General features: G+C 36.4%; 1 protein-coding gene across 4 annotated transcripts in view; it reads right to left on the reverse strand.

The window, feature by feature from the left end:
• AKAP11 (A-kinase anchoring protein 11) overlaps nt 1–26,423 on the reverse strand; it is a 44,898-nt gene that overhangs the window by 10,520 nt on the left and 7,955 nt on the right. Inside the window, exons 3-10 of one of the 4 annotated variants that reach the window (XM_067292439.1) lie at nt 21,456–21,572; nt 18,199–18,246; nt 16,693–16,827; nt 15,226–15,490; nt 10,127–14,768; nt 7,429–7,584; nt 2,528–2,611; nt 1,713–1,759 (exon numbers count right to left, since the gene is read on the reverse strand). In XM_067292439.1, coding sequence (XP_067148540.1) covers nt 1,713–1,759; nt 2,528–2,611; nt 7,429–7,584; nt 10,127–14,768; nt 15,226–15,490; nt 16,693–16,827; nt 18,199–18,246; nt 21,456–21,572 — 5,494 coding nt within the window. The remainder of the gene's footprint in view (nt 1–1,712; nt 1,760–2,527; nt 2,612–7,428; nt 7,585–10,126; nt 14,769–15,225; nt 15,491–16,692; nt 16,828–18,198; nt 18,247–21,455; nt 21,573–26,423) is intronic. The other 3 variants (XM_067292442.1, XM_067292446.1, XM_067292450.1) reach the window with 3 other exon arrangements.

Genomic DNA, 26,423 nt, shown 5'->3' on the forward strand with positions numbered 1-26,423 from the left:
GTATACATTCCTACCTGCCAAAGATAAGCAAGAAAAAACAGATCTCCCCAGGAAGAAAAGGGTGAGAGAATTTACCTAGTGAACTGTCAAAACAAGAGTGCTTTTGGTGGAAGACAGAGTATTTGTCTAGAGCCCCAAAATCTAATATATTATAGAAGAATAAACCAATTATAAAAAAATTAGCAACACTTACTGGATGGAAAGCATTGTGGTAATGTATCTATATAATCACTGGAAAAATGTGATACGTTTTTCAGTTTTACAAAATAGTTATGCATTTGGGAATAACAAGGCTTTGTCTCAAATTATTTGCTGAACAAGGTGCAGTTACTTGAGAGTAAACCAAACTAGCTACTGACATAACCAGATCTTCCAAATGTACAGCACCATATACGAAGGTTTTCTACTCAGAACGCAATTTAAATGGTCCTATGACAAAAGTTATCTGAAATAATCTTCTCAAATGAATAGTGAGATGGTGAAGCAGTTAAACTTTATAACTTCACTAGAAATGTTTTGCAAGAAATCCACAATACAGTAGGAAGCAGTCTGTTGCACTCCAGGAGACACTTTACTTGTGTAAAAAAATAAATTCAAGCACAATTGTACTCAAACAATTTAAGTGCATTCAAAATCCTAGAAATGTTTCGAGTCAACAACAACCAACAGAAAGCAACATTATACTGAAAACCTAAATGAAATCTACAGAGCAAAAATCATGTTTATTATAATTATTTTTAGTGGATAAAGAAAGATATTTAATAATTTAGTTATTCTTTAGTATAAATATATTTACTTATGTATCCTCACAAACCCCTAATGGCCAGTCAGATTGGATTACAAAATTTAAGTGTGGTTCAAATTCCATACACTCTTCCAGGAGTTAAAAATAGTTTTGATGTAGGCAGAAAAATGTATTTGAAGATGTGCAAAAAGACTTAATTTCCTCTATAAGTAGGTAAAGGAGGTTTCTTGAAACTCTGATATTTCGCCTTCAGAATATACCCAACACAAAGAACAGCTCTGTTACAAATTGGTCTAACATCAGCTCATATTTAAACCAAACTCATGCTGAGAGGCCAAGACATAAACAAGGCACTGCCTATTCAGCCTGTCCTCATTTGAGGCAACAACCCTTCGCAGTTCACTCTTAGGCTGGAACCCACACGGAGCTCCTCTTAAAACCAGCAGGCTGTCAAAAGCTTCTGGACAGAATCTATTTTACATTACACTGAAAAGAAACAGTATAACAAAAATACTGAACCCAAGCATTCTCATTTGTTCCTCATGACTGCTCTTACCAAGGTAAATATGGCCAATTATAACATGTTCTTTAGTGCCTTGAGAATAGTCATGCAGACGTGTTGCCATGGCTCGTATTGAATATTTTCCAAAGAGATTATTCCATACATATAAATTCACACTTTCAACAAGCCGGATCAGCATTCACTACCTTAACATTAAGAACGTGTTAGCTGAGCATCAGACTGACAAGCATTTCCCATAGGCTGTATTCAGAGTATTAAGAAGCGTTCATAGGGTATTAATATAAGAATGTCTTCTGACTCTTGATTGACATGAATTATAATGGATAAGGATAATACAGTTACCACCTTGTTTTGTAGACTAAGAATCAAGAAAAATAATTAGTGTAGAGTACACAAGTCAAGAACAGCAGCCTATAATACTATAATTAGTAATAATAATACTACCTTCTACAGCATCCTTGGAGTCTTCATCTTTATCTTCTGTTCCATCACTATTTTAAAAGTAAAACAAAAAATTTAATACAATCCACTATATGCACAATAAGTGTAATCAATCCCAAGTTGTTAATCAGTAAAGGACATGAAGACCATAAAAGAATTAAGGAATGACCATGAAAAGAAGCTTTGCTTCTCACACCATTTCATGTTGTAAGTGGACTTGTCAATAAGTTTACAATATTTGCTCTTCAGGGAAGAAAGGGGAGGAGAGAAACAGGAGAAGAGTGTTAAGAAGATATTATAACATGAAGACATTTTAAAATAAGACAAAGCCCTTGTTTTTAAATTAAGGGGGACAGTTTAGTTTTGCTTCACATGTGAAAGGATTGAGCAGTCTTGGGTCACAATTATGAATAGCTAGAGGTTATTCAAAGCTGTATGACATGTGTTCTACAAAATCAACTACCAAGCAATTTTGAAAGTTTTCACAAGCTAAAGGAAAATAAAAACAGAAATCCCATAGGAAGCAGGCTCTAGTTTGCATGAAAAAGTAAATCTAAAGACTTGTAAAATCGCAAGCAGGAACATGCATGAAAGGGACCTATTGTTTTGCAAGCAGAACAGGCAACATCAGTTTAGCACAGCAGAATTTATCCAATCAGTATGGATTAATTAATGAAAAAATCATATTGTGATTAAATGAGAGGAGTGTGAATAATGTATCAGCATAAAAATGCACTGTATTCTTGTCTTCAAAAAAAATGATTTCATGCATTAATTATGAGGAATCCATCTGGTTTATATTTCTGGACTCAACCAACCTGTCTGATGTTGGAAAGGATAAATTCTCCTCATACATATCCCCTTCTAAACCAAGACTGCTCCAGCTACTGCTGTTACCATTACTGCCAGGAGAAGAAGAGAACACAGCTGAACTAGAAAAGAACAATAGCTCAAACTAGAACCTTCGTTTTCCTCAGAGTTGTTTTGTCAAGATATTTAATGCTAGAGCACTGAAACTTCCTAAATGGGTTTGCTGGAACAGAGTACAAACATGACTGTCAGTGCTATTCAGAGCAGCAGTTTGCACAATAATGCAAAACTGGTAAGTTCTGTATACCAGTCAAAGTATTAATTTGTACTCATTAATTTTCTAGATCAGTGCTAACAGTAATTCTGTCCTCAGGCCTAAGCACACAGCTTTTTATTTATACAGGCTCAACAATTTCAACAGGATTACTCACAGGAATATGGATTACAAATATAGTATTTGCTTAAAGACTAGCCAAGAGTTCATGAAATTATATATTGTGAAGACAACTACACAAAGAAAATCCTTCTCTATCTCATTCCAAAAACCAAGCAGTGATCTACAGCAGCCTGATGAGCAGGAAATACTTAGGGCAAGGAAAAAAAAAAAAACCCACACCCCAAACCCCCAAAAGATACTTCTTAAAACAAAAATCTGAATATTCTTCTTAAAGCTTTTTAAAAAAAACTTTGCTATAAATCAGTGAAAACAAGACTAAAAAGATTAACTTGCTCACAGTTCACAACCATACTGCATTTATTCCACAACTATGCTCAAATCAATGCGAAGAACTGAAAACTTGAACATGTCCTTATACTGGTATATTCTAAGCATTAAAATTTACAGAGAATATGGGGCCTGTGCTTATGTACAAATCTGAGCTGCTCACATGATTAAAACTCCCTTTCCTTGATTTGATACCACCCCCAGAGCATGGCTGGAAGCCTTCCAAGAATAAGATGTCAAGAGAACAGAACCAGCGTTCTTGGAGAAGGCTATATTGTCCATGGATGGTATGTATGACAAGCCATGAAGCAACTCCAGAGAACAGCTGCTGCAAGAAGATGCTTTTAGTTGTCTGTTCATCTAAATGTTGTGTTTGACTGTTAAAGATCTTTTCCACTCATTCCACTCTCAAGACAAATAGTAAAATTTGAAATCACAAATAGTGTAAAGGAGCACTTCAAGAGCCAGACATCGATCTCTTTTTGAGAGGCAGCAAACAACAGCATCAATTGCTTTCCAGTTTGTCTGTCTGGATCCTTATTTCAACACAACAACAGCAGGTTAGTAAACTTGCAGTGTGAATATACTCTAAAAGAAAAAAAAAAATACTAAAAAAAAAAAAAGAAGTTGGAGATGCTTTATTCAGCACATTGTTACTGTTGGTTATTTAGACAAAATGTGCTAAGAACAATCAGATTGTTCTGTCATTACTCAAAAAAAAGAAAATTAAAAAGAAGCGTCCAAAGAAACTAGCTTGTCTCTAGAACTGCAGCAAACCTATTAATATGCACAATTAAAAAAAATGCTAATGGCAGTTACTTACTTTTACCAAGACTTCATAATTACCTGTTAGATTTGCATGGAAAAAAGCAAGCCTAGTCTTAAGAACATTTCTCAAGCTATTGCACAAGACTATCATAGTATGTATGAAGTATTAACATTATATTTGATTCTTAATTACATGTACAGAACATATATTTAACATAGCCTATTAATATCAATGCTCTGTATTCATAGATACTCTTTGATTGGAAGTTTTCGATGCATAACATAAATGCAAGTAAAAGCTGCCCTAGTTGTCAGATTAAAGGAAAAAGTGTATGGAATTTAAGAGAATGACCTCATACATACATACCACTGTTCTGATTAGAGAAAAAGTTAATGTATTTTACAAAGGTCAAATTCAGTCTGATATAATCAGATATTTAGCTATGTGATTACAACATATAGCAATGTTTAAGGATGTTTTTTAACATGAACTTAACTTTTCTGTAAGACACTGAACACTCTTGAAAGTCTTGCAGCCACAGAACAGGCAACAAACAGAAAAAGGCACTGTAATGCCTCTATAATGCTTCGTGCTGCTCTTCAACATAAATAAGCAGGAAAATTACCAGAAATAAAAGCTTTCAGCCTATCAAGTGAGGCCAAACAAGTCTCAAAACTGTACCATACCTATGTGAACTAGAACTCAGATCATCTGCTTTGAGATTTTGCCTTAGGTATGTGCAGTCAAAGGCAAGAGGCAGGCTTCTGCTCTGAATTATAATTTAAATCAGATGTTCTGATTGATCCTCTGGAGAAGCCTATATCTATGCAATAACTGTGGAGGAAGCTTAAGACTACTAGATTTCTAAATTTAAGCAGCTAACATCACATGTGTAAAGCAGACAGTGTGAATACTCCCCTGAATGACTAACTTTACCAAGTCCACTAAAGAACTTTCGTTCCTATTTCCATTCAACACAACAAACTAAAGCGATCACGCTCTGATAATTCTCTCCAAGTTGTCTTGCTCCCTTGTTTATGGTTAGTTTAATCCTCTATGAAGTATAATTTTCATACTGATCTGCATTAAACGCATCTCCTCTCAGTCCAGAAGTTAACAGACTAACAGAGCACGTACAATGTCACTACAGCTACTACATGTCTTTTTTTCCCTTAGAAAAGAAAGTAAAATAAGAAAGTAAGGTAAGGTAAAATGAATTGGACTGTTGCAGCTTGTATTGCTGTTTTCTTTTATGGGGATTCTGATCCTGTGTTCCACAATTTAAGCTACCATTAATAGTATCTCTAGGTTTATCATTACGAAGATGATTTTCAAAGTGTCAGCTAGAGGAGTTTCATGTACCAGCATCTGTTGACTACTTCACAAAGCCTGGAAAATACTCAGTGGGAGAGTGGGGGGGAGAGTGGGGGCCCTCCCCCTTCCCCCCCATCCCCCCCGGAAACTTGTTTCAAAGCAAAACAAGTATTTGTTTATAAACAAAAGCAATCAAAAGTCAAGCCAAATTTACATAAATTTCCACTGATGGAAATAAAACTCTGGATACCAAGAGCTACTTGATAGTACATTTAGATGTTCCAAAATGACATGGTTTATATTTAAACTGTGCAATAGTTTTTAAACAGATAGCCTTGACAGAGGGTGAGGGGGCAGGGGGGATTTCAACTGCTGTAGCTGCAAGAAAAATGCCCTATTACCACTGAAAAGCATTTCCCTGTTTAATTATTTCCTGTTTTTTATGTTAAAAAGACCAGGTAAAAGCAGTATACCTTCATCACTGCCATGTAATTCTTCTATTTCTTAAAGAGATTGCTGTAATAAGCTAACACTGCTCCACGCAGAGTGTTGCTACCAAAGCTTGTCTTGTTACAGGATGTCTTTTTCTCCCCCTATCTTTTTGCAATAAGCCCAGGTCCCCTCACTTTCATCTGCTAAACCTCAGTGACACAAGGGAAACATGCTGTTACCAGTCCACATAAGTTTTGTAAAGCTAGCTGGTCAATATGTGCATGCCAGTTTCTTCTGCTGGCACCTGGCTATCCAAATTATGCGAGTTAATGCTAATTTGGATCATTCCTCCCTCTAAGGAGCAATTGATTTTTCTTGAAAATTGTAGACAACTTCTTAATCTTTTTTTTTTTTTAAAGTGGGTTTTGGGATGATATACAAACAACAAAAACATTGGCACAACAGGTCCAACAATTTTTTTTTTTAATCTAGTTTCTTGTTAGCATCAACTAACCTGTATTTTATTCACTACTTGTAATTGCCAATATGATTTTTTTCCTTATACTCTGGTTTTAATCATGTAAGTCTGATTTGTTTTCACTCATTCAACAGATGTTTTCTTAAAATAAATTTAAGGCAAAGTAGTCTCTTACAAAATTATTCAGTTGTTATCAGTGATAAAGTGTAATATTGGTTTGATAAAACTACTTTCAATTAAGCAAAACGTGAAGATACTACAAAATTAAAATGAGCAGTTTCACTTTAGTACTGAATAATTTATTTGTAAATTATATAAGCAAAGACTACTTCTGTATTTTAACATCTGAATGACGCTGGAAGTACTAACTAGCAGGCAAAAGAATAAAAAAAAAAGCTGAACTTTCTACATAAGTGATACACCAATCATACAAAATTAAGTCTACTCATTCTTTGAATCTCCTGTATACAGAACCTAGGGTCACAATTCTCCCTCTGATTTTCACTGGCAACAGACATATATTGCAGACTTTTTAAACTCTTGTTCTAATCTTTGCTGATTATCAAGCAGCCGAGTGGAGGTGTAGCAAGAAGCTCTGCAGAAAAAAGCTACTATCCTGAACAGACTGTAAGTTCCAATACACCTATAAGCTCTGGTTAGTAGGATGTAAATACTCCACCACTATCAGTTAAAATACCTTATAAATTCAACCCCCCAAAACCCTAACACCTGTCTAAGCTCCAGAGACAAATTAAATTCACATTTTTTATTTTCAAAAGTACAGATGAATTTACAGAAAATACAGAAAATACATTTTTAATTATTAAGTTTTAATATTTCAGAGCATGAGTAAGATGCACTACTTTCAAGTAGTATTTTATATATGACGGTTTTTAAAATGCCTGCATTTTTGCTAGTACTGAAATTATAAGCGTACAGTGTTACTTGATGTCATTTCTTGATATCAGTGAAAATGCAAACTCTACATATTTTATACTGTGTGTAGTATTAACATTCATGAACAAAAAAGTTTTGTAATTAAACAGATTTATACACATTAGAGCTAATTTTAACAAAAAAGCCATTGTTTCCTGAGGAGAAAAATAAGTTCTTCTCTCCCCATTCCCCAAGAGAAAACCACCTGATATCAGTAGACACCAAGACAACTGTTTAACTATGCTAACATAGTTACCTGTCACTGAGGTGAAGAAAACTGCTGCTTTCATCAGGATGTTCATCTTCAAAACTTAGGTTGGACCAACTGCCAGTGCTATCATCACCAATACTCAGACTCATCTGCTGGCTAACAATAGATTCAACTGAGTGAAATCCTTCTCTTCCAGCAGAGCTAAACAAAGATTTAAGATGAAAACATCACTTGAGCTGTATTTCATGCTGATCTATATTAGTTCATCTAAAGCAATTTAACACCATTTCAAAGATACTAAATTCCAGGCAAAAAGGGGGGGTATACACTAATATGTAGCCTGCTTTCCAAATAAGAAATGGAGCAACCTAACGAAGTTCAAATTCCAAGAAATTTTGTAACATATACATATACCTGGCTTAGACCCGGGACTGCCATTTGGAACTCATTCACTAGAAGAAGGAGGGAGCGGTACAAACAGCTCTCTCATTTGGAAGATTATTTGCATAAAGCATAGTATAGCTTTAGCACCTAGGCATTTTACTCTTACAGACTGATCAAACCACACTTTTCAAGTGGGAAGAATTAGCATTTCTGAGCTTGTTCACCATAGGACAATTTGGCTATATCCCCTCTCTGCCTTCATTACAACCAGCTAGCTACCAGTGGTTTGCTATTGTAGACAAACTGCTTAAGAGCACACTGGTGTTTAAAATGCTGTAACTTTTCCATTTTTGAAAAAGATCTTTCTGCAAATAAAAATTTCTCTTCCTGCTTCAAGAAGGGGCAGCAACAGGGGCAGCATACAGAATTTGTCCATAAGATTTTTTTTTTTTTTTTCCAAAAACCAGTCAATCAAGTATGCTCAATAACAGACGGTCTTTAGAAGACCCTTCAAGACATCCAATTTTATAAAAGAAGTTTGCAACTTTTTCATAAGGAGTTCAATCTGAAAATATACCCATATGCACTAACTTTTAGGGTCAAACTGTGGTTATCTATATGTAGATCAATGACAGAAAGTTCAAGAGAAACTATTATCCTACTACTACCATAGATGGCAATCATTTCAAGATTGTTGCATTCACCATTTAAAAAGTCAGCCTTAAGCACATCATGAATAACACTTCACTCCAGTAAGCATGCATTTTTGCAGGCAGTGATGTAGCTTAGAATAAGTACTGTTTAACTGTTTAAATCTCAACTCATTTGGGCAATATAAAAGCTATTTTTTTCCATTTTTATTTACAATTATACCAGTGCTAGCAGCAATTTTTTTTTCACTGCACATAAGCAAGGCAGCTCTCAAGAAGCATACACATTTTATACCACACTTTAGATACCAAGGCAAAAAGCACTTATAAACTGGATGTTATGTTAAAAACCTAACATCCCCTCCTTATCACAGAAAAATAATAAACAGTATCTCTTCAAACCTTGCCTTTTAGATGCTCTACCATATTCTAACTAGAAGTTTTAGATAACATTTTAAAGTAGTGATTCAGAAACAAAGAGTCAGCTCTGATACTGTTGGTATTAGAAAAACACCACCACATGACATAAAATGATATTTTTTGGTCACACTGATTAAGGACCCAACCATGGGGTTGCCATGAGCATGCAAAAACAGCCATAATATACAACTTACTAGCATTTATATACTGCTAGAATTTTTGGTTAAACACTTTCATTGAAAGGCCATAAAAAGTTAAAACAGAGCTTATTGGTATAAATCATTTTGTAAAAATAACCCCCATACACAAATCAAAAACTTCCATTCACACCCAAATACTACAAGCAAGAGCTATTATGCGTTTCATATCACATCTTGAAAAAATTGGTTTCAGTCCCACTGTGGGGGGGGGTGTGTTTAGTCATTAAAAACAAATAAATAAGTTTTATTATTCATCATGATGTCACTCTAGAAATCAGGAAAATGAATCCTTTGCCACTGTGAGGAGCCCCCATGCAAAAATATTCAGAAAGTAACTACTATAAATTAGAAAGATCAACACGGTAAAGATTGTTCTTGGACCTGAAGAAGAGATTTCAAGTCATTCTGATCTCTGCACAGTCTGTTTTAAGAAACAGATGATGTTTTCCCCCAAGTTACTGTGGCACATATTTCTTATTCAGAGGCATATTAAAAGAAACAGTATATCAGCCACTGATAAAGATACATCTGAGAGTCAGTTTCTATTCTAGTATATTACTATTTTATAAGCTAAACCATGTCTTAGAAAGTATTTTTTTTTCTAAAAGTAAGTTTCATACTACAAAGCAATGGCTAGCTTGGTTTCCTAGTACCAAACACTGGTCACACTGACAAAAAACAGAACTGTTTTTTTGTTTTTTTTTCCCCTCAGCACAAAAGAGAAAATACAGGTATGGAACAAACCTGGACTCTGTCATGGCTCACAAGACAACAAGACCTTTAATTAAGGTTTAACAGTCTCTACAGTAGATAAAAATAGAAGGCATTTAAAGTTGAAATTCCAATTGTTAGTCACCTACCAGAACATACACATCCTGATGTATATAGAAACTTTGGTTTTAAGCTCCCACAGGTGGAAAAAAGTATTTTTTCCAGGTCCTATCACCAGAATAATAAAAAGAACAAACATTCAAAATATAAAGTGTATATTTCTAAAAGAAAAAAAATTGCTTCTGATCACACAGTGATTGTATTAACAATCCACCTTTTTCTGGTACAGAATGCAAGAAACAAGAAAATGAATATTACCTTATGTTAACTGCCTGACCAATATTAGTCATAGCTGATGTCATTATTTCAGTAGTAAGGCTTTCGGCAAAACTGACTCCATCTTGCCCAATACCACTGTCAGCCGTCAGACTCATGTTACTCAGTTCTCTCTCTGCTTTCTCAATAGCTGCAGTAACCACCTTGTCAGAAAACACTGCCTTCTGTTCTACATCAATATGAATTTTAGGAATATCAAGGTGAAATATTCTTGATTTTTGACAGACACCACCCAACCTAGAATGAGGAAAATGCCTCACTGGAATGGAGGATTCTTGTGCAGGTAGACGAGATGTACTCTCTGTACAGTACAGATGTTCCTTCATACTGCAGCATCTACAGACAGTTCCAGAAAAAGGAGACAATTTCTCAGTGTATGAGAGTCCATCCCCATTTTTTCTGTTTTCAGCCGCATGGAGAACAGCAGATTCTAAACTCATTTCTAGAGTATCGTCTGCTACTTTCCTAGCATATTGTTCTATAGTTTGAATTATGCCTTCACTATAGCCATTTTCATTTAAACTGCCTGTACTATGATACAGTTTACAATTGGGGGAGAAAGGAAGAAACGTCCTAGAAAATGTTGTTTTAATAAGATCCCCTGTGATTTCATCAAATTCAGTCTTTTTATATAGACAAGAATCTGTTAAAGATTTTGGCAAACACGTTCCTGACATTTTCAATTTCTTCCTGACATCACAAGTTATACTCTGAGCAAGGGATTCCGAAAAACGTAACAACTCTGTGTGTTCCGCTCTCTGTGCGCAGACATTCCTTTCGCAAGTTTGGTCTTCACAGTGATGAATCCTGCTTTTCACTTGCTGTAGTGAATCTTTATTCATTATTTTGAAGAGCTCCAGCTTACCATTTACCTTTGTATTTTGCCCAGGCAATGTCTTTCTGTTGTACCTCAATTTAGTTTTCCCAGCAGCTTGCTGTAGGCCTGATTTTATAGACCTGTAAGCAAGTCTACTAGCATACTGATCCACTAACAATTCAGCATTACCACCTTCTCTTTTCAAAACTCGAATAATATGATCTGCATATTCATCAGTCACACTTTCACAGCTTGGGTATTTGGAAGTCAAACCCATCATGCCCAAACTTTGTGGTAAAGAAAGTACAGAAGAATCCCTCTCCCCGGGCCACTGGTCCTGCCCTGGACCCCACCATTCTTTTGAACTATCAACTTTATCACCTTTTCTCAGATAAAGGCAATCCACCTGGCAGTTAACCCGCTTCAACCTCAGTTTACAATGCCTTGATTTCACCATTTTCTTGGCCTCACTGATAACTTTTCCTGCCATATCACCTGCATAATTCCATAAAGAATTGCAGGTCTCTTCTGGAATATTTATAAATACAGCAGACCCATATCTTTTGTTCGGCATACTTAACTGAACCTGTTTATTAGCTTCACCTTCATTTGTTTTATCATCTAAATGGGAAGCAGCCATTTCAGTTGCTATTGAAATTATATGACTAGCTAAGTGATCTGCATACTGTATTGTTTTTTCTGGATGTTCCTCCTTCTCAGCTAGCATTTCAGAATAATCTTCATCTTCACTACTTTCCACTTCTTCAGAAAGTGACCGCATGAGTTTCAGCATAAATTCTTCCTTTTCCAGAGAGTTGTGTTCAGTTTCAGACAAACCAGTAACAGATGGATTATATGGCGTAGAAGGTGGTGTTGCGGGTGCAAATTCCTTTGCTAATTCTCCCTTGAGTTTCTTAGATAACTTCCTTAGGTTCTTTTCAGAACTAGCTTGACATGGAACTAAGGGAGTTGGTGGGGGTGTATCAGGCATTACACAGGTATTTCCATCCTTGATAACTGATTTATCTTCCATCTGCAAAGCATCTACACTACCAAACATAACTGAAAAGTTACTTGCATGCAGACAACAATCATCCTGCCTGTAAGTTAGAGATCCAGACGATGCTTTTTGAGTGTCACGGTATTTTGAGGGCTTATTTAAGTACTTTATTGAGCAGCTTCCTGTGTCAGTAAAGTCATGCTTAGAAAAAGTCACAGTGGAACAACATGGTGGTGAACTTGAAAACAACCTCCGTCCTTTTTGTTCCTGACAACTGTCTTTAGATTCTGAAGAACATGGAACAGAATGAGCTGGAGTAAGAAGTTTAGATGGATTATTCAAAGGCATCCGTTGCTGTTCAACAATTATAGGGACGTTATTTTGTTTCTCAGCCTCTTGCTTCATTAACACACTATATTGTTCTTTTCTACTGTTATCTGTGTATGTCTGTGAGCCCATATTATATGCTAAATAATCACAGGTGTTGGATACGACGCTGTTACTTTCATCCACAGATTGTTTTATAATATACTTGGCCAAGTGGTCTGCAAACACATTCTTGGGAAAATCTTCACCAATGCATTGCAAATAAGGTTTTTTCTCTACTATTTTTCTTGTTAAAAAATCTGTATACTCTTCCACTGCTTTTGTAACCCTGGATGAAGTTATGGCTTCATAGGCTTCATTTACGATCATATCTACCATTGTTCCAGAGAAACTACTGATGCTTTTTGACCCACTTGTTAATTCTAAGTTATTATTCATTCCAGATCTGTTATTTGCTTGTTTGGTATCATTTTGGTTATGTAAAAGTGATGAATTATTTTCAGTACTTTGACTGGGATCTGAAGTTAGGTATATATTTCTGAAAGAAGCAATTTCCTCCTCTCTCTTTCTAGTTGTGAAAAACAGATGAGTAGAGTCTTTGTACACTTTCATATTGCCATCAGAGTTTGAAGCAGTCCATGCTTTTGCTTTATAAACATCAGAGGAAACCTGATGTTGACAAAGAGCTCTTCCAGCTAAGGGCACAGGTATTGAACTTACAACACCAGAGGCACAAAATAGAGCTTGCTGTACTGTATATTCTTTTCTGGATTCTTGTATGGGATTCAGTGCTACTCTATCATTAAAACTAGGAAAAGCTGTGGAAGTCTGTGTTGACTGTAACATACTTTCTGCGCTCACATATTTAATGTTGTCCATGGAAACACTAATGGCTGCTTGTGTTGTGAAGGTCACATCAACCTGAGATAGTTCAATAAAAGCCTCCTGAATGACAGATTCAGACAAATCTCTGGCATAGGATCTTACCACTTTGTCTTCAAAATCAAATGATGAAGGCTGTGCAGCTGTAGGTGTCGATGGATATGAAAACTGGCATACTTCCATGATTCCTTCAAATACAAGTTCTTCAGCAAGGTCTGCTGCAAATCGTGCAACTGTGTTGGTAAATATTTGTTTCTTTACATGCCGCAGTTCTTTCAAAGCACCAGTTATAGCTTCACTCACCAAAAAGCTTGCCAGCCCATTAATGGCACACTCCTTCAAGGAAATTGCTCTACGTCTTCCAATCTCATAAAAAGCCATTTGAAAGACTGAAGAAGTCAACCTAGCAGCCAAATGACAAAGTGCATTGGTGCATGAAGAAACGCCTTTTTGCAGATCTTTAAATGCACTGCCAAAACTTTTTTCAACCAATTCAGTTGCAAATCTTTGAATGCTATCTCTAATCATTAATGACTTATGTTTCGATTTAGCTTGCTTAGCCAGCTCTTTGCCAGTTTTCATTCTGTGATCTGTAGTTAGACTTTTTTCTCCTTTCAAAGCAATTCTGTTGCGTTTGGACTCATTTCCTGCACATATTTGTTCTGATGAAGACTCAGAATGAAAAACAGAACCTAGTATTTCAAATGAAAAACTATCAGCATATTCTGAGTAAGTATTATAAAGTGCGTCATGGTGGTTTTGACCTGTCCCATCTCCACCAAGATTCATCCGACACAAACATTCAGAAGAACCACAGCTCCCTAGTGGACTGAAAGCTGATGATCTAATAGGGCTGAACAAACCTCCATTCTCTTCCCCTGACATTTTAACCGGGCGAGGAGAATCTGGAACATCAAAAATGCTGCTGTATGGCGATTCTGGTTTACGAGGAGTTGGTTTCTTTACATTGGCTGGAAGTGTGGGACGATCAAACTTGAATTTTTGAGGATTCATTGTAATGCTTGCAGAAAACAGTTGCTCATGAGCAGTCCTTCTTTTCTGAGGAGGATTCCCTTGGATTGGATCCCTAATAACTTTACAAGTGTTTTCCAGGGTTTGTTCCAGTTCATCAAATTGATCAAAACTATCAAAAAATTCACTTACTTCTGAGTCTGAATCCTCTATGCCATCTTTCACTACTGGAATTTTTGGCAGTTGAAGTTTTGCCTTCAAGCTTTTTTGATATCCTTCTTCATCTAAGAAGATAATAGGGCTTGGGCTGGAGCAATCTGACTCAGAGGATTCTGCCGGAGAGGAGGAAAATAATGTTTTACGTAAAAAATTAACACCTTGATCAGAAGGATTATATGGCTTATAGAAACTCTGCTGTATCCAAGGATCAGAAATTGAGGTTGTAACTGAGTTTTTTACTGAGGACAGTTCCTTAAGTCCCAAAATATCAACCAAAGTAGATCTAGCAGATGACTTTCGATGTACAGAACCCATGAGGATTTTTGAGTCAACAGCTTCTAAACATTGAGCGGGGATGGTCTGTGAAGCAACATCTCGATGGTTTCGAGAACTAAAACTGCATGGACCTAAAAAAAAAAAAAAAAAAAGCTTCAAAAACAAAAATCTCCACACAAATGCACAATACCGGGGACAGATTTAGATAGCAATCACTGGGCTTTCTATTGTTGCAATACATTAGGTGATCTCTCATGATTAGAGTTTGAAAAGAATGAAGGATTGATTTATTAGACAAATCTAATCATTAATAAAATCACATACTTTTTAGCACACATCATAGGTTCTACTTTATCTGGATCTGACATCACAACTGGAATCTTTGGTTTATTATTTGACAGACTACTGTTGTGAAAAGAAAGGCAAAAATTTAAATTTACATTTGTGTATTACCCCTTTGAAACAGGTAATTACTGTAAAAAATTACTAGATGTTTCATATACATTTATTGTCTCATGAAGTCCTGCAACAGACAAAATTTCAAAGAACAGGCTCTACAACAAAACTCAACAGCATGCAAGCACTTACCAACACTTTGCATCTTTGAAGGCTCATCTTCATCTAAGTGTTCAAAAGCAGTGACAAAATCATCCTCAATTGAAGAAACTGACTGATTAGTATCATCATCTTCTGCATTGGATGTCTCTGTTTGATGTTTTTGCAATGAGTTTATTTCCATTGCATATCTTATGCCTGTAGTATATTTGCTCAGCAAGGTAAATACATAATCAGCTTTGATCCTTGGGAATGAAGGAGACAATCTCATCACACAAAGCACTTCAGGAAGTTGATTCTTGAAAAAGAGGGCAACAAGAAAACAAACATGTAACAAACTTGGAAAAAATTCAACTGTCAGGAGTAACAAGGGATTCCTTCAGTATATTTTTTATGAACAGTAAACAATTTACAAATATTTTACAGATAAGGAAAAAAATGGAACAGTTTGTATACAGCAATAGTTAAATCACTCATTTTAGTAACTCCTGCATTCTAAATAAATCATTGCATTAAAACAAAACAAACAGTTATATAATACAGCCCTGATAATATACGCTCAAGACTATTAAGAATATACATGTTAAAAACCTGTAGAGGAAGACAGGACTTCAAATTGTGTTCATGCTGAATATTTCAGTTTATATGTGTGTGTCATAGCAATACAATCGAATTTACATTGTATCATTAGTCAACATGGTTTTAAAAAGTTTGCTTTAACAACATTTATAATTGGAGAAGAAAAAAATAAAACTGAATTTTATGAACAGCTGACATTGCCTATGACTGTTCAGCTCAGATACAGCTTCCATTCCTCTGCAGACTTTCCTCCTTGAAATATAGGTGCCAGGAAATTATGACAATTTGATTAGTTTCTTTTTCTTTCCAAGCTGGCCATGAAAAGGACTTCAGTGAGGCAGAAGTATGGGACCAAGTCAGCAAGCAAACACAGACAGGGCATATCACGCATCAAGTAAGTATGCAAGAAGGCATTTCACTCCATACTAGATAGATTAGGCAAAATATTGATCATAAGGTGCATTCAAAACTAAAAACACCTCCAAACTTCTTAGTTAATCTTCTAAAACTCATGTTCTTTCACAAGAAACAGTCCCCAAAAGTACTTATTCATAACTCACTTGAGGATTACCCGTGCACTGCTTCACCTTTTAAGCAACCTCCTACCGAGTTCACTGCTACAGACTCATTGTAGCATAAGTTCTCTTGTGCAGCATAAATATTAAATATTTATATTAGCTATTTTGTATTAATAATAAAGCACTTAACTCCAAAGGAAAGAGTTTATTTTGAGATTTTCTAACATTAATTTTAAACACAAGGAAACCGCAGAAACGTAACAACATTAACACTGGTTGGTCCAAGATGGCCTAAATACTGTATTACAAGCAAGACAAGGTGTGGTATTACTAAACTCTCATAAAACCAACTAAAAGACATCTGTATCTAAGACATGCATCTAAGAAGACACAGAATGTTTACCTGATCTTTCATGATATAAGGTTTTTCCAAGCTTTTCTTTATATCTTTTAGAAATATAACTTCATTTTCTTTTAGTTTGCACAACTGGAGCGATTTCAGGACATCTGGAAGCTCTACAGAAATAGCTGTCAATTCCTAATTTAAATATAAGAACACATTGAGAATACAAAGTGAAAAACTAACATGTAAGTGATAATGAAGAGTTTTTGATTTCATATCCCCAAAACTGTGTATTAACAAGTAGAACAGGTTGCCCAGAGAGGTTTTGGAGTCTCCATCCTTGGAGATATTCAAAAGCTGTCTGGGCACAGTCCTGGGCAGCCTGCTCTAGGTAACCCTGCTTGAGCAGGAAGGTTGGACTAGGTTATCTCCAGAGATCCCTTCCAAACTCAACCATTCTGTGATTCTGTGAAATATTAATGGCCATTAATTTCGATAAAGCTTTTGTTTTCTTCCCTACTTCTTACCCCATCCTTCAGTTATTCTCTCAAACTCTGGTATAAAATTCATTTTCGCTAATAATTTAACTCACACTCATTTCTAATTCACACTTCTACCAAAGAAAAACGTCTACTGTTCTCATGTGACAGAAGACCTTTAAAGGTCACATGGGAAAATCTTAGAAGGAGTAAAAAGCATCTACCCATCCTACAAGATGCACAGCTACTCAGAAAAGACTGAGCTCAGCTAATAATACTTTTAAATGGATCTCTACATGCTCTTAGCGGACTTTCTTTGAATGGTGTTTTAGACCACTATTAAAAACACAGGGACAGTGCTCTTGCTTAAACATGATCTTGGATAACTTTTAGATTCACCTAAACCACACAAAAAAAAGGCCTTTAAAAATCTTTTCTCATCTTTTATATGCTTCTCAACAGTATGAGCATTACTGACTTATATGTAGCAAATTTTCATAAACTTCATCAGCCCTACTCTCTCTAAACTTCATCTAACTCTAAATGATCAAATGGTTCTTATCCATACTTGGGAGAATGTTTAGCAGTATTATTGTATTAATTTCTCAATATTGACGCAAGTTTGAACACAAATGGATTCAGAGTTTCTATTTTTATTTTTAAGCATCAGTGAATAGCAATCGCTAGCTAGCTAGCAGTCAATTCAGGAAAGTTATAGCTTTGCAGATGACAGTGGCACCTTATTATTAAGCACAACTCTATGAAGGAGGAAGTTACAAACTACAAACAAAACAGTCATGCCAAAACACTGATACACATAGTAAAACAACGCAATTTAAGCATGCTATTCCAGACCATTCCCAAACAATTAATATTTTGAATATATACATAAAGCACTGGTACTTGTATTAAAATCAAAATCAGTATTTTTCAACTATGTTTAAAACTGTTATGAATGTTTTTAAATACTAAGTGTAAACATATTTAACTTCTCAAAGAAAATTCCCCCATCAAAAAGGTATATATTATTTAGAAGGGATCACCAGTGCTGAACTACATTATTTTCCAATAGAGATAAATACTATACCTGCAAATGAGCAGTACCAATCTCTTCAGCAAAACCTATAAATGTAATCTGTAGAATAAATATATGAATGTGTTAAAGTACAGAAATGTCTAGATTTCTGTAGAAATCTAAGAATTAAAATTCAGTTGACTTTACTGTAAAGCTTCATTTTACTGTCACAAAAAAACCCATACCTTTGAGCAGCATTGCTTGCAGAAAGAGTAATACACAGTCTTACACGAAGAATAGTAAGCCTGTGCAATTTGACTTGTCATGAAAGATTAGATCAGACTGAAGAACGCATACATTTAAAACCTACTACCTAGAATTTCTTCTAGTGGCCTATTGGCTGGTGTATCTTGAGCAACATGTACAGTTCCATTATGTCTGCTGATATAAACATGATTTTGCAAAGATCAGTGCTCCTCTGTCCTTGCTTCCAGCTGGCCAGGTATAAGCCAGTTTCAATCAGTTCTGAAATTTGTGCCCATGCTGTGATATATTAAGCAAATTTACCATGTAAATTGATTAGCCTTAGGCCAAAACAGAACAGAGGACTTAAGCCACGTGTTTACATGCACTATCCAAGTGGACAAATTCCTAAAGTAAAACAAAAAACAAAAACTGTAATACTTAAAAGAAGGTCTTGTCAGGCTCAAGAAACTGGAAGGTGATACGACTGTCTAATCAGCTTCACCTCAGCTTGTTGTGCTTGTGAACAGTGATATTTTATCACATATTCCCATACCATTTTGTCTACAGACATCTTGTATCATTCAGTACTAACAAATCAAAGGACATAAGTATTTTATTTTCATTCTTCAGTGCCACTTCATGACCTACTTCATGTCCATTATTCCAACCCTGCTCTAAATGTCAGATTTATTCAGTTCTCATTTAGTTTCTCCCTTACGGCAAATCAATAGTGTATCTGCATGCTTCCAAAAAAAACCCAAAGCATTTATTTTCAAAAAGCTTGTAAGAAAAAAAAAATTCCTATTTTGTAGATAGGGAATTAAAGCACAAAGATCAAACATTTTCACTTATGTCTGGAGCTAAATTTTTGATGCCTTGGATTCAATTATTTCAGAACACTATGCAGTAGGCTGAATTGTATGTATTCAAATCGCAGGTCATACTAACTTTGTGGCAATTACTCACTGTTTCTGTAAGGTAGTTAGCTGGGTCTTAAGTGTAAAAAAAAAAATTTTTAAGGGAAGAACAGTATTATGTTCATAATCACTTATGATTAACTGGTTCAGCAGTTGATGGGGAATACATAGAAACTGTGAAAGAAACAGAGCTAGAAAAAGAAATTGGTGTAAAACAATTGTTTTGCTGAGTATTTGCATTTTGTATATTTTATTTCAATGTAAGACAAAAGAAGTCTTACTTGTAAACTGAAATCATACTAAAACATTAAAAATTCTGGCAACTCGTATTTTAGGGGGTCTTGTACTAGGAGGCTACTTTCCCAACAGAAAAGATCCTTGATACGTTTAAATCCACATATCTTAATTAGAATATTTCAGTTATGACAAAGCAGTAACCGAAAAAAAGTTTTGCAATAGCATTCCAAACAGCTCTAGGCAAAACACAGTTCTTCAGCACAGCATTCACTGTCTTAACTATGAAACAATTCCATTTGAGCAATATGCCCTTCAACTCCTACATCTTTTATCCATACAATACCTACAACACACCTTTCAACTCCTACATCTTTAATCTGTACGATATCTACAATATAAGCTGAATTCTTCCACTGAAGAGGCCTAACAGAATACCGAACGACTTAAAGGACTTGGAGGAAAACCAATTCTCTGAACAGCATTTTGGGGGACTTTGGGTTGGTTGTTGTTTTTTGTGGGTGTATGTCCCTTTTGTTTCCTCTTTCTCAAGGTAATAATTCCGAGCCCCTTCTCCCAGAGAACACTTCATTGTGCAAGACAGGGCAGTATTCAGGAGCTGCAGTCTCACACAGAAGAGGGCCAACCAGTCAGCGTATATGCTGATGGGCCTGCAGACATTGGCCAAATGACATCATTGCAGAGTCCACCTATTTTTGCCTCAGTGACAACATTAATTTGGATCTATGTGACCTGCCTTCAGTTGTCACAGAATTAACAGAAATCACCTTTAAGATTTCAAACATGGATGAAATTAGTATGCCAGTTCAGAAATCACTGGGGAGTGGACTGGGGGACAGAAGGACCTAGAATCAACAACACAAACCTTTTCCTTAAACTATAAATAGTGTATGTGGAACTGTATTTGAAGGTTATCATAATCCACAGGGATAGAAGTGCTGAATTAAAATTGCATAGGAAACCTAAATTCTGTTTTTTCTTAGTCTGAGCAATTACTTTGCAGTTCTAATAATGTTCTGTTAACACTATTCTTTATATAGGTATTTTTCCCCACATTTTTACACAAAGGAAAAAAAAAAAAAATCTGTTCTGTGATCGTATATTGACCATCTTACATTTCATCCAGAGTGCTCTTCTAGAGCACCATCTGTCTGAACAGACAACCATTACAGGCATACCTCGTTTTACTGCACTTCGTTTTATTGCGCTTTGCAGATACTGTTTTGGTTTTTTGTTTTGTTTTGGTTTTTTGTTTTTTTTTTTTAACAAATTGAAGGTTTGTGGCAACCCTGCATCGAGCAAGTCTATCAGCGCCATTTTTCCAACAGCATGTGCTCACTTTGTGTCTCTGTGTCACATTTTCTACATTTTTTTTTAGACATAATGCTATTGCACACTTAATAGACTACAGTATAGTGTAAACATAACTTTTATATGCACTGGGACCAAAAAATTTGTTTGACTTGCTTTATTGCGATATTCGCTTTATTGTGGTGCTCTGGAACCAAACCCACAATATCTCCAAGGTATGCCTGTATAGCTTGCATGTTCAGACCTGAATGTAAGGGTTCTGCTACTTTGTTAGGATACCATGCATACAACCTGAACACAGGAGTGCTCATCAAATGCAGCATAGCCAGTAATATAATTCTTACAAAATCATCTGTCCACACATTTTGATATTTAGTTTCATGATTCTCACAAAGCAGAGAAATGTCTTCTTGAAACTTTACAATCCTTTTAAAGACTGCAACTACTGAATTCAAGGACAACAATATAGAGTAGAGTTTATGGACAGTCAGCAAGTTGCCATATTGTTCATGTTTACTATCCTGCGACTTCCCATTCCACTACAAGCGGAATCATCCTTTATCATACCTATGAAAAACAAATTGTTAGGTTATGCCAAACCTCAAGAAAATTAGCTTGTTCTTCCCAATTTAAGCACTCTTCTGCTGATACACTGCATAACTCTTTTCTGCTCTGTAGCAGTGACTTCATAGAGTGCAGCACACCTTCACCAAAAGTCTGAAAGACAATAAAAAACAACAAAATATAAAGCAAACAAAATGCATTTTCAGTTTTGGATACAGGATCCATCCGTCTGTTCCCTACCCCCAATACACTTCCCTACTTTAAGCACTGTGTCAAACTATTTTGCATATAAATCACCAGGTTTGAAGTTTAAGTCTACTTCAGGACATGAAACTAACACAGATTAAGTGGTTTTTCTTTAAGCAATACTTTTATTCCAAAAGAAGTTAGCCATTCTGTATTAAAAAAAAGAATAGTGAGAAAATGCAGGCTTGCTTGTTTATTAATTAGTTCAACTAATGCCTGCAGTCTTAAAATAAGTGGAAGGAAAAAAGAAGCAGATGAATTCAAGCCCTATCTACTTCTTAAATCAAAACCTATATACGGAACTTTTCCACCATCTTTTCCTTAGAAAAACTGAAAGACCATGTAGTCAGTAGGAATAATGGTGGTGACTGCAACAGTCAGGAGAAGGGGGGAAGAGGGGAAGGAGGGAGGGAGGGAGACAGACAAGAGACATATCCTTGTTCCCTGAAAAAAAAGCAGTCCAACTGAACAGGATGTAATTATTCCTTGGAAACTTAAGATGACATGCAAACTTGGACAGACTGCTAAGAAGGGCTTGAGAATCTAAGAATTTCTCCCAATGTAAAAATGATAAATGGCAGCAGAATCAAAGAACTGCTATCTGAAATAGCTTGTAAACAAAACAAGATGGCAGAACAACAACAAAAACTCTTTTGCTCCTCAGCTTGTAAAAAAGAAAGCATCCTTTCACTTTTTTAGGAAGTCAGCAACCTTTTTCTATTTTGAATTGTCATCTTCTCTAGCAAGTGGTAAGCTAAGTAAAAACAGGATCATAATGTGGCTATTAACTATTAGTCCAGTTGTTTATCATCCCTACTCTTGCTCTGCTAAAAATGAAATCAGTGTGTCAAACTTATGAAAAGTTATTTCAATTTTGCATAGCTTCTTAAACAGCAGTGTAAGTGCTAGAGAGCCGAATTCAGTCAGAGAGTGTTTTGTTTTTCTGATACTCCCACAGCAAAAGCAATCCATTTATGGTAAAAAGTGATCTTATGTATTACAACTAAACCACAAGAAAGATTTTTTCTGTAGAAAAATGGTACTATCGCATGGGAGGTCCAATTACTACAGCATGGACAGCATTACCATGCTTTTACTCATGGTGATGCAAGATTAGGAAAACATTTCTAAAATGGCTAGACAAAAGCAAAATAGAAACTTAATTTTAGGATCCTTGAAATTACCATAATATGTTTCAGAATGTTAACAAACAAGTCCCAGACTACCACCCTTACACTGAAGGCCAAATGACGTTTAAGCAGTCAAAACAGTCATTTATATAGAAAAGCAACAGCTCTCACCTCAAGTATTTTAAACTGCATTTAATGCAGTTTTGGGATCTGGCAGCCGCCACAAAGGCGAGCACGGGACACCAGATGGTGCAGCCCATAGAAGAGGGGTTTGCTCTGGGGTGCTCCCCAAGAGTTAACAAACCCCGGGTGCATCATGGCCGGCCGGCACCACCACACTGTGAGGTTGCTGCAGCCTGGGGGAACACTCGCTAATGACCCCGTGACTGACAAGTCCAGACAAAGGAGAAGTGACACCACAGACTCACGCCATAGACATCTCCACACGGTGGAGCCATTCCCCACAGAACGATCTGCTAATGGGCGTGTTGTTACCCACCCAGGATCTAACAGGCTGAGCACAAGGTCACCTGCTGATGTGCATGCTAGTATTGACTAGAGCCATGTGGCCTTGGTAGGGCTGTGGGCTGGCATTGCTCTGACTGGGTATAGAAGGGAGTAAGCCACATACACTTGTGTGGACTCGGACCCACGGTTAGCTGGCCTGCAGACCTGAAGACCCACCCGTCAGCAGAGACACCCCTGATGTCTCCAGTGTGGTGAGGAGAAATTGAGGAAATTAGGCCAGAGGGTGGCCATAAGGGGCAAAAGCAGTTGCTATACCATGCACCTGTTGTTCAAGACTCCGGGGAAAACTGTACTGGAGAGGTGGCCCATAAGGGGTGAGAGCAGTCACTATATCATGCACCCATTGCTTGAGAATCCAGGGAAAACTATACTGGCAGGGTGGCCCTCGAGGAAAGGACGAGAGCAGTCATTGTACCATGCACCTGTGATTGAACTGTAGAACTCTGACATGTATATATATTTTCAGTTCTGCTCTATTTGCAGCTTTGCTATTCTGTTAGCTTTGCTATATTCACACTTGACAAATGATGATCTCTCAAGTTCAGTACAACTAACCCCGGAATCCGAAAGAATCCTGGACGCCCTTCTAGTGGCATGTCACAGGGTCATTTGAAGTAAGTTAACTAAGCGTGTTCATCTAATTTCTACTTTCATCTATTCCTTTGCCCCCATGTATGTTCAGTTGCAATTTTCCTTTGACACGTGTTAGATATATACGTATAGCTTTCCAATCTCTTAAGTAAGCTGACAATGTCCTGATTCTCTGGTTTCTTCCAGGTTTGCAAGTGGCTACAATGCCAACACTGCACAAAGACTCTGCCCCAGTAATTCTAGAAGCAGTTAGTCTCTCCACCACTCCTCTCAGAGAAGTCTTTTGTGAAGACAAACAAGCTTGTCTCATTTTCAGCTTCTACAATAATTTAATCAGTCACAGCACTCAGAGCAGTAATTTAGAAAAAGTCTCAAGAGCTAAACAACATGACCTGCTAATTCTCTGCAGACTAATGGTGATCCACTTTGAAAAGTGCTCGGTATGCTTCTCTAGCTGTTAGTTTTCTAAGGCTACAGACCATTAGATATATCTTAATTATAAGCAAGTATTTCTCCTTAGTTTAATATTCTGAAAGAAGAGGCAGTAGGGAAAACTGGAACAGAAGTATGGTATTAGGAGTTACTATAGTTGAGACGAAGGAAAATTCAAGGGTTTGGAGAATACCAGGTTGAAGTCAGAGAGGAAGAAAGATTCACTAATTGAAAAAAATATCACTTGGGTTTGGAAGAACTGACACACAAGACTATAGATCTGGTAGCACACTGATGGTGGCACTACATGACTGAAGATATAAAATAACTATGTTTAAAAAGGAGGAGGAAGGGTGTGATGCATGGTTTTAAGACCAAATTAATGAATATAGAAGAAGTCGGAACAATGAAAGAAAAACATATGGAAATAACCAGGCATATATAACATACTATTTCCAGAGCAGAACTCACCCATCTGGACTTCCACAGATACAGAGTACACTGTGCCATATGAAGAGTCATCAAACCAAAAAAAAAAAAAATTTAGCAAAAGAACTGTTTCTGGAAAAAAGAACCTACCCAAAGGGGAAGCAAAGGATGTTTTGAGAGGGTATAGTAGAAGTGGGCCAGTAACAACTTCCTCAAAATTTATCTTGAAACTGATTAAGTATCATCATTATTAATAAATGTATTGCAAAAAAAAAAAGTACAGATGAAGTCTAATGATAATTCACAGCAAGGAGGCATCATCAATTAAGAGGAAGAGCAGCATACCAGACAGGAAGAACTTGTTCAACATGTGAGTTGCCATAACAAGAATAGTTTAAAATGTAGCAGCACAAAGTGCAAGGTTACTTCCTTGAAAACTAACAGCAAGCTTTCAAACAGAACTGGGAATTTGCAAGTTGGAAAATAAGAGACCTGACTCTGTTACTTGATCATGGGATAGCAATGAGTGGTCAATATGACACAGCACTGAAGGGGGGGGGGGAAACAAACAAACAAACATGACCCTAGGATGCATCCTTTCAGCAAGAGAACTATCATCATTAGTCAGTGAGGAGGACATCCTCTGTAATTGCCCATACAGTATCATCCACATGTAAAAAGGAGATTAATTCACAACAAGCACAGCAAGGAAGACTATGAAGGGTAATCACTGAAATGCAGAGGCTTTCATACAAAAGCAGATTAAGACCTTAGCTTACACAGCTTCCAAAATGCAGGCTGAGAGAAGATATGATCTCTGACTGTAACTACACCATGAGGGTGAACATCAGCAAAAGAAAAAAGCCATTTAAGTTGAAGACTAATGACACCCATGAACAAATGGGTATAAATTTGCTATAAATAGTTTTAGTCTGCAATTCATAAGAAGATTCCTACTTATTACAACAGCAAGATTCAAAAAGACTTAAAAACAGTGGGAATTTTTTTTTTTTAATCTCCCCTCATTAACTATGAGACATATGTTTAATAACTTCATATGCTTATTGAAATCATACCTGTGACAGCAGAGGCCTGGACTCAAATCCAGAGAATTCTTCCTGTCTTATATCCATCAGGCAATGTAAGCAAACTCTCCCACAACCCCTGCTTGGGAGACACTCAACTAAATTTATAACTGAAAAATGGTGTGTCCCTAAGACTACCAGCTCAGTTTAAGTAAGAACCAGAGGTCATCCTCAACAACAGGATGTTATTTGTTTTTATAAATAGCACAACTACTTTCAATACACATTTACCTACAGGCAAAAGACAAAATCTCTGTAGAGCTCTGCTTGCTAGGTTTGTGTACTCCTTCCACACAGAAAACCTGAAGTCAGATGTTGGGCAGGGAATCCTATTTCAGCTGTGAACAAAGATTTTGAGCTTACTAAGCCGTAGCATGGGAAACACGAATGTCCTCAAACGCACTCAGAGCAAGACAGAACTGAACATGAAAAATAGATCTCCCTCATCTAGCTCAAGTGAGCAAAGCTTTGCATTTTCCCTTTGTGGCCAGCAAATCCAGAAGTCCTTATCTATGGATCCTTCACAGTATAGTAGCTTAAATTCTAAACTAATGGATTTCATG

The sequence above is a fragment of the Apteryx mantelli genome, chromosome 1, assembly GCF_036417845.1.
Source record: "Apteryx mantelli isolate bAptMan1 chromosome 1, bAptMan1.hap1, whole genome shotgun sequence".
NCBI lineage: Eukaryota > Metazoa > Chordata > Aves > Apterygiformes > Apterygidae > Apteryx > Apteryx mantelli.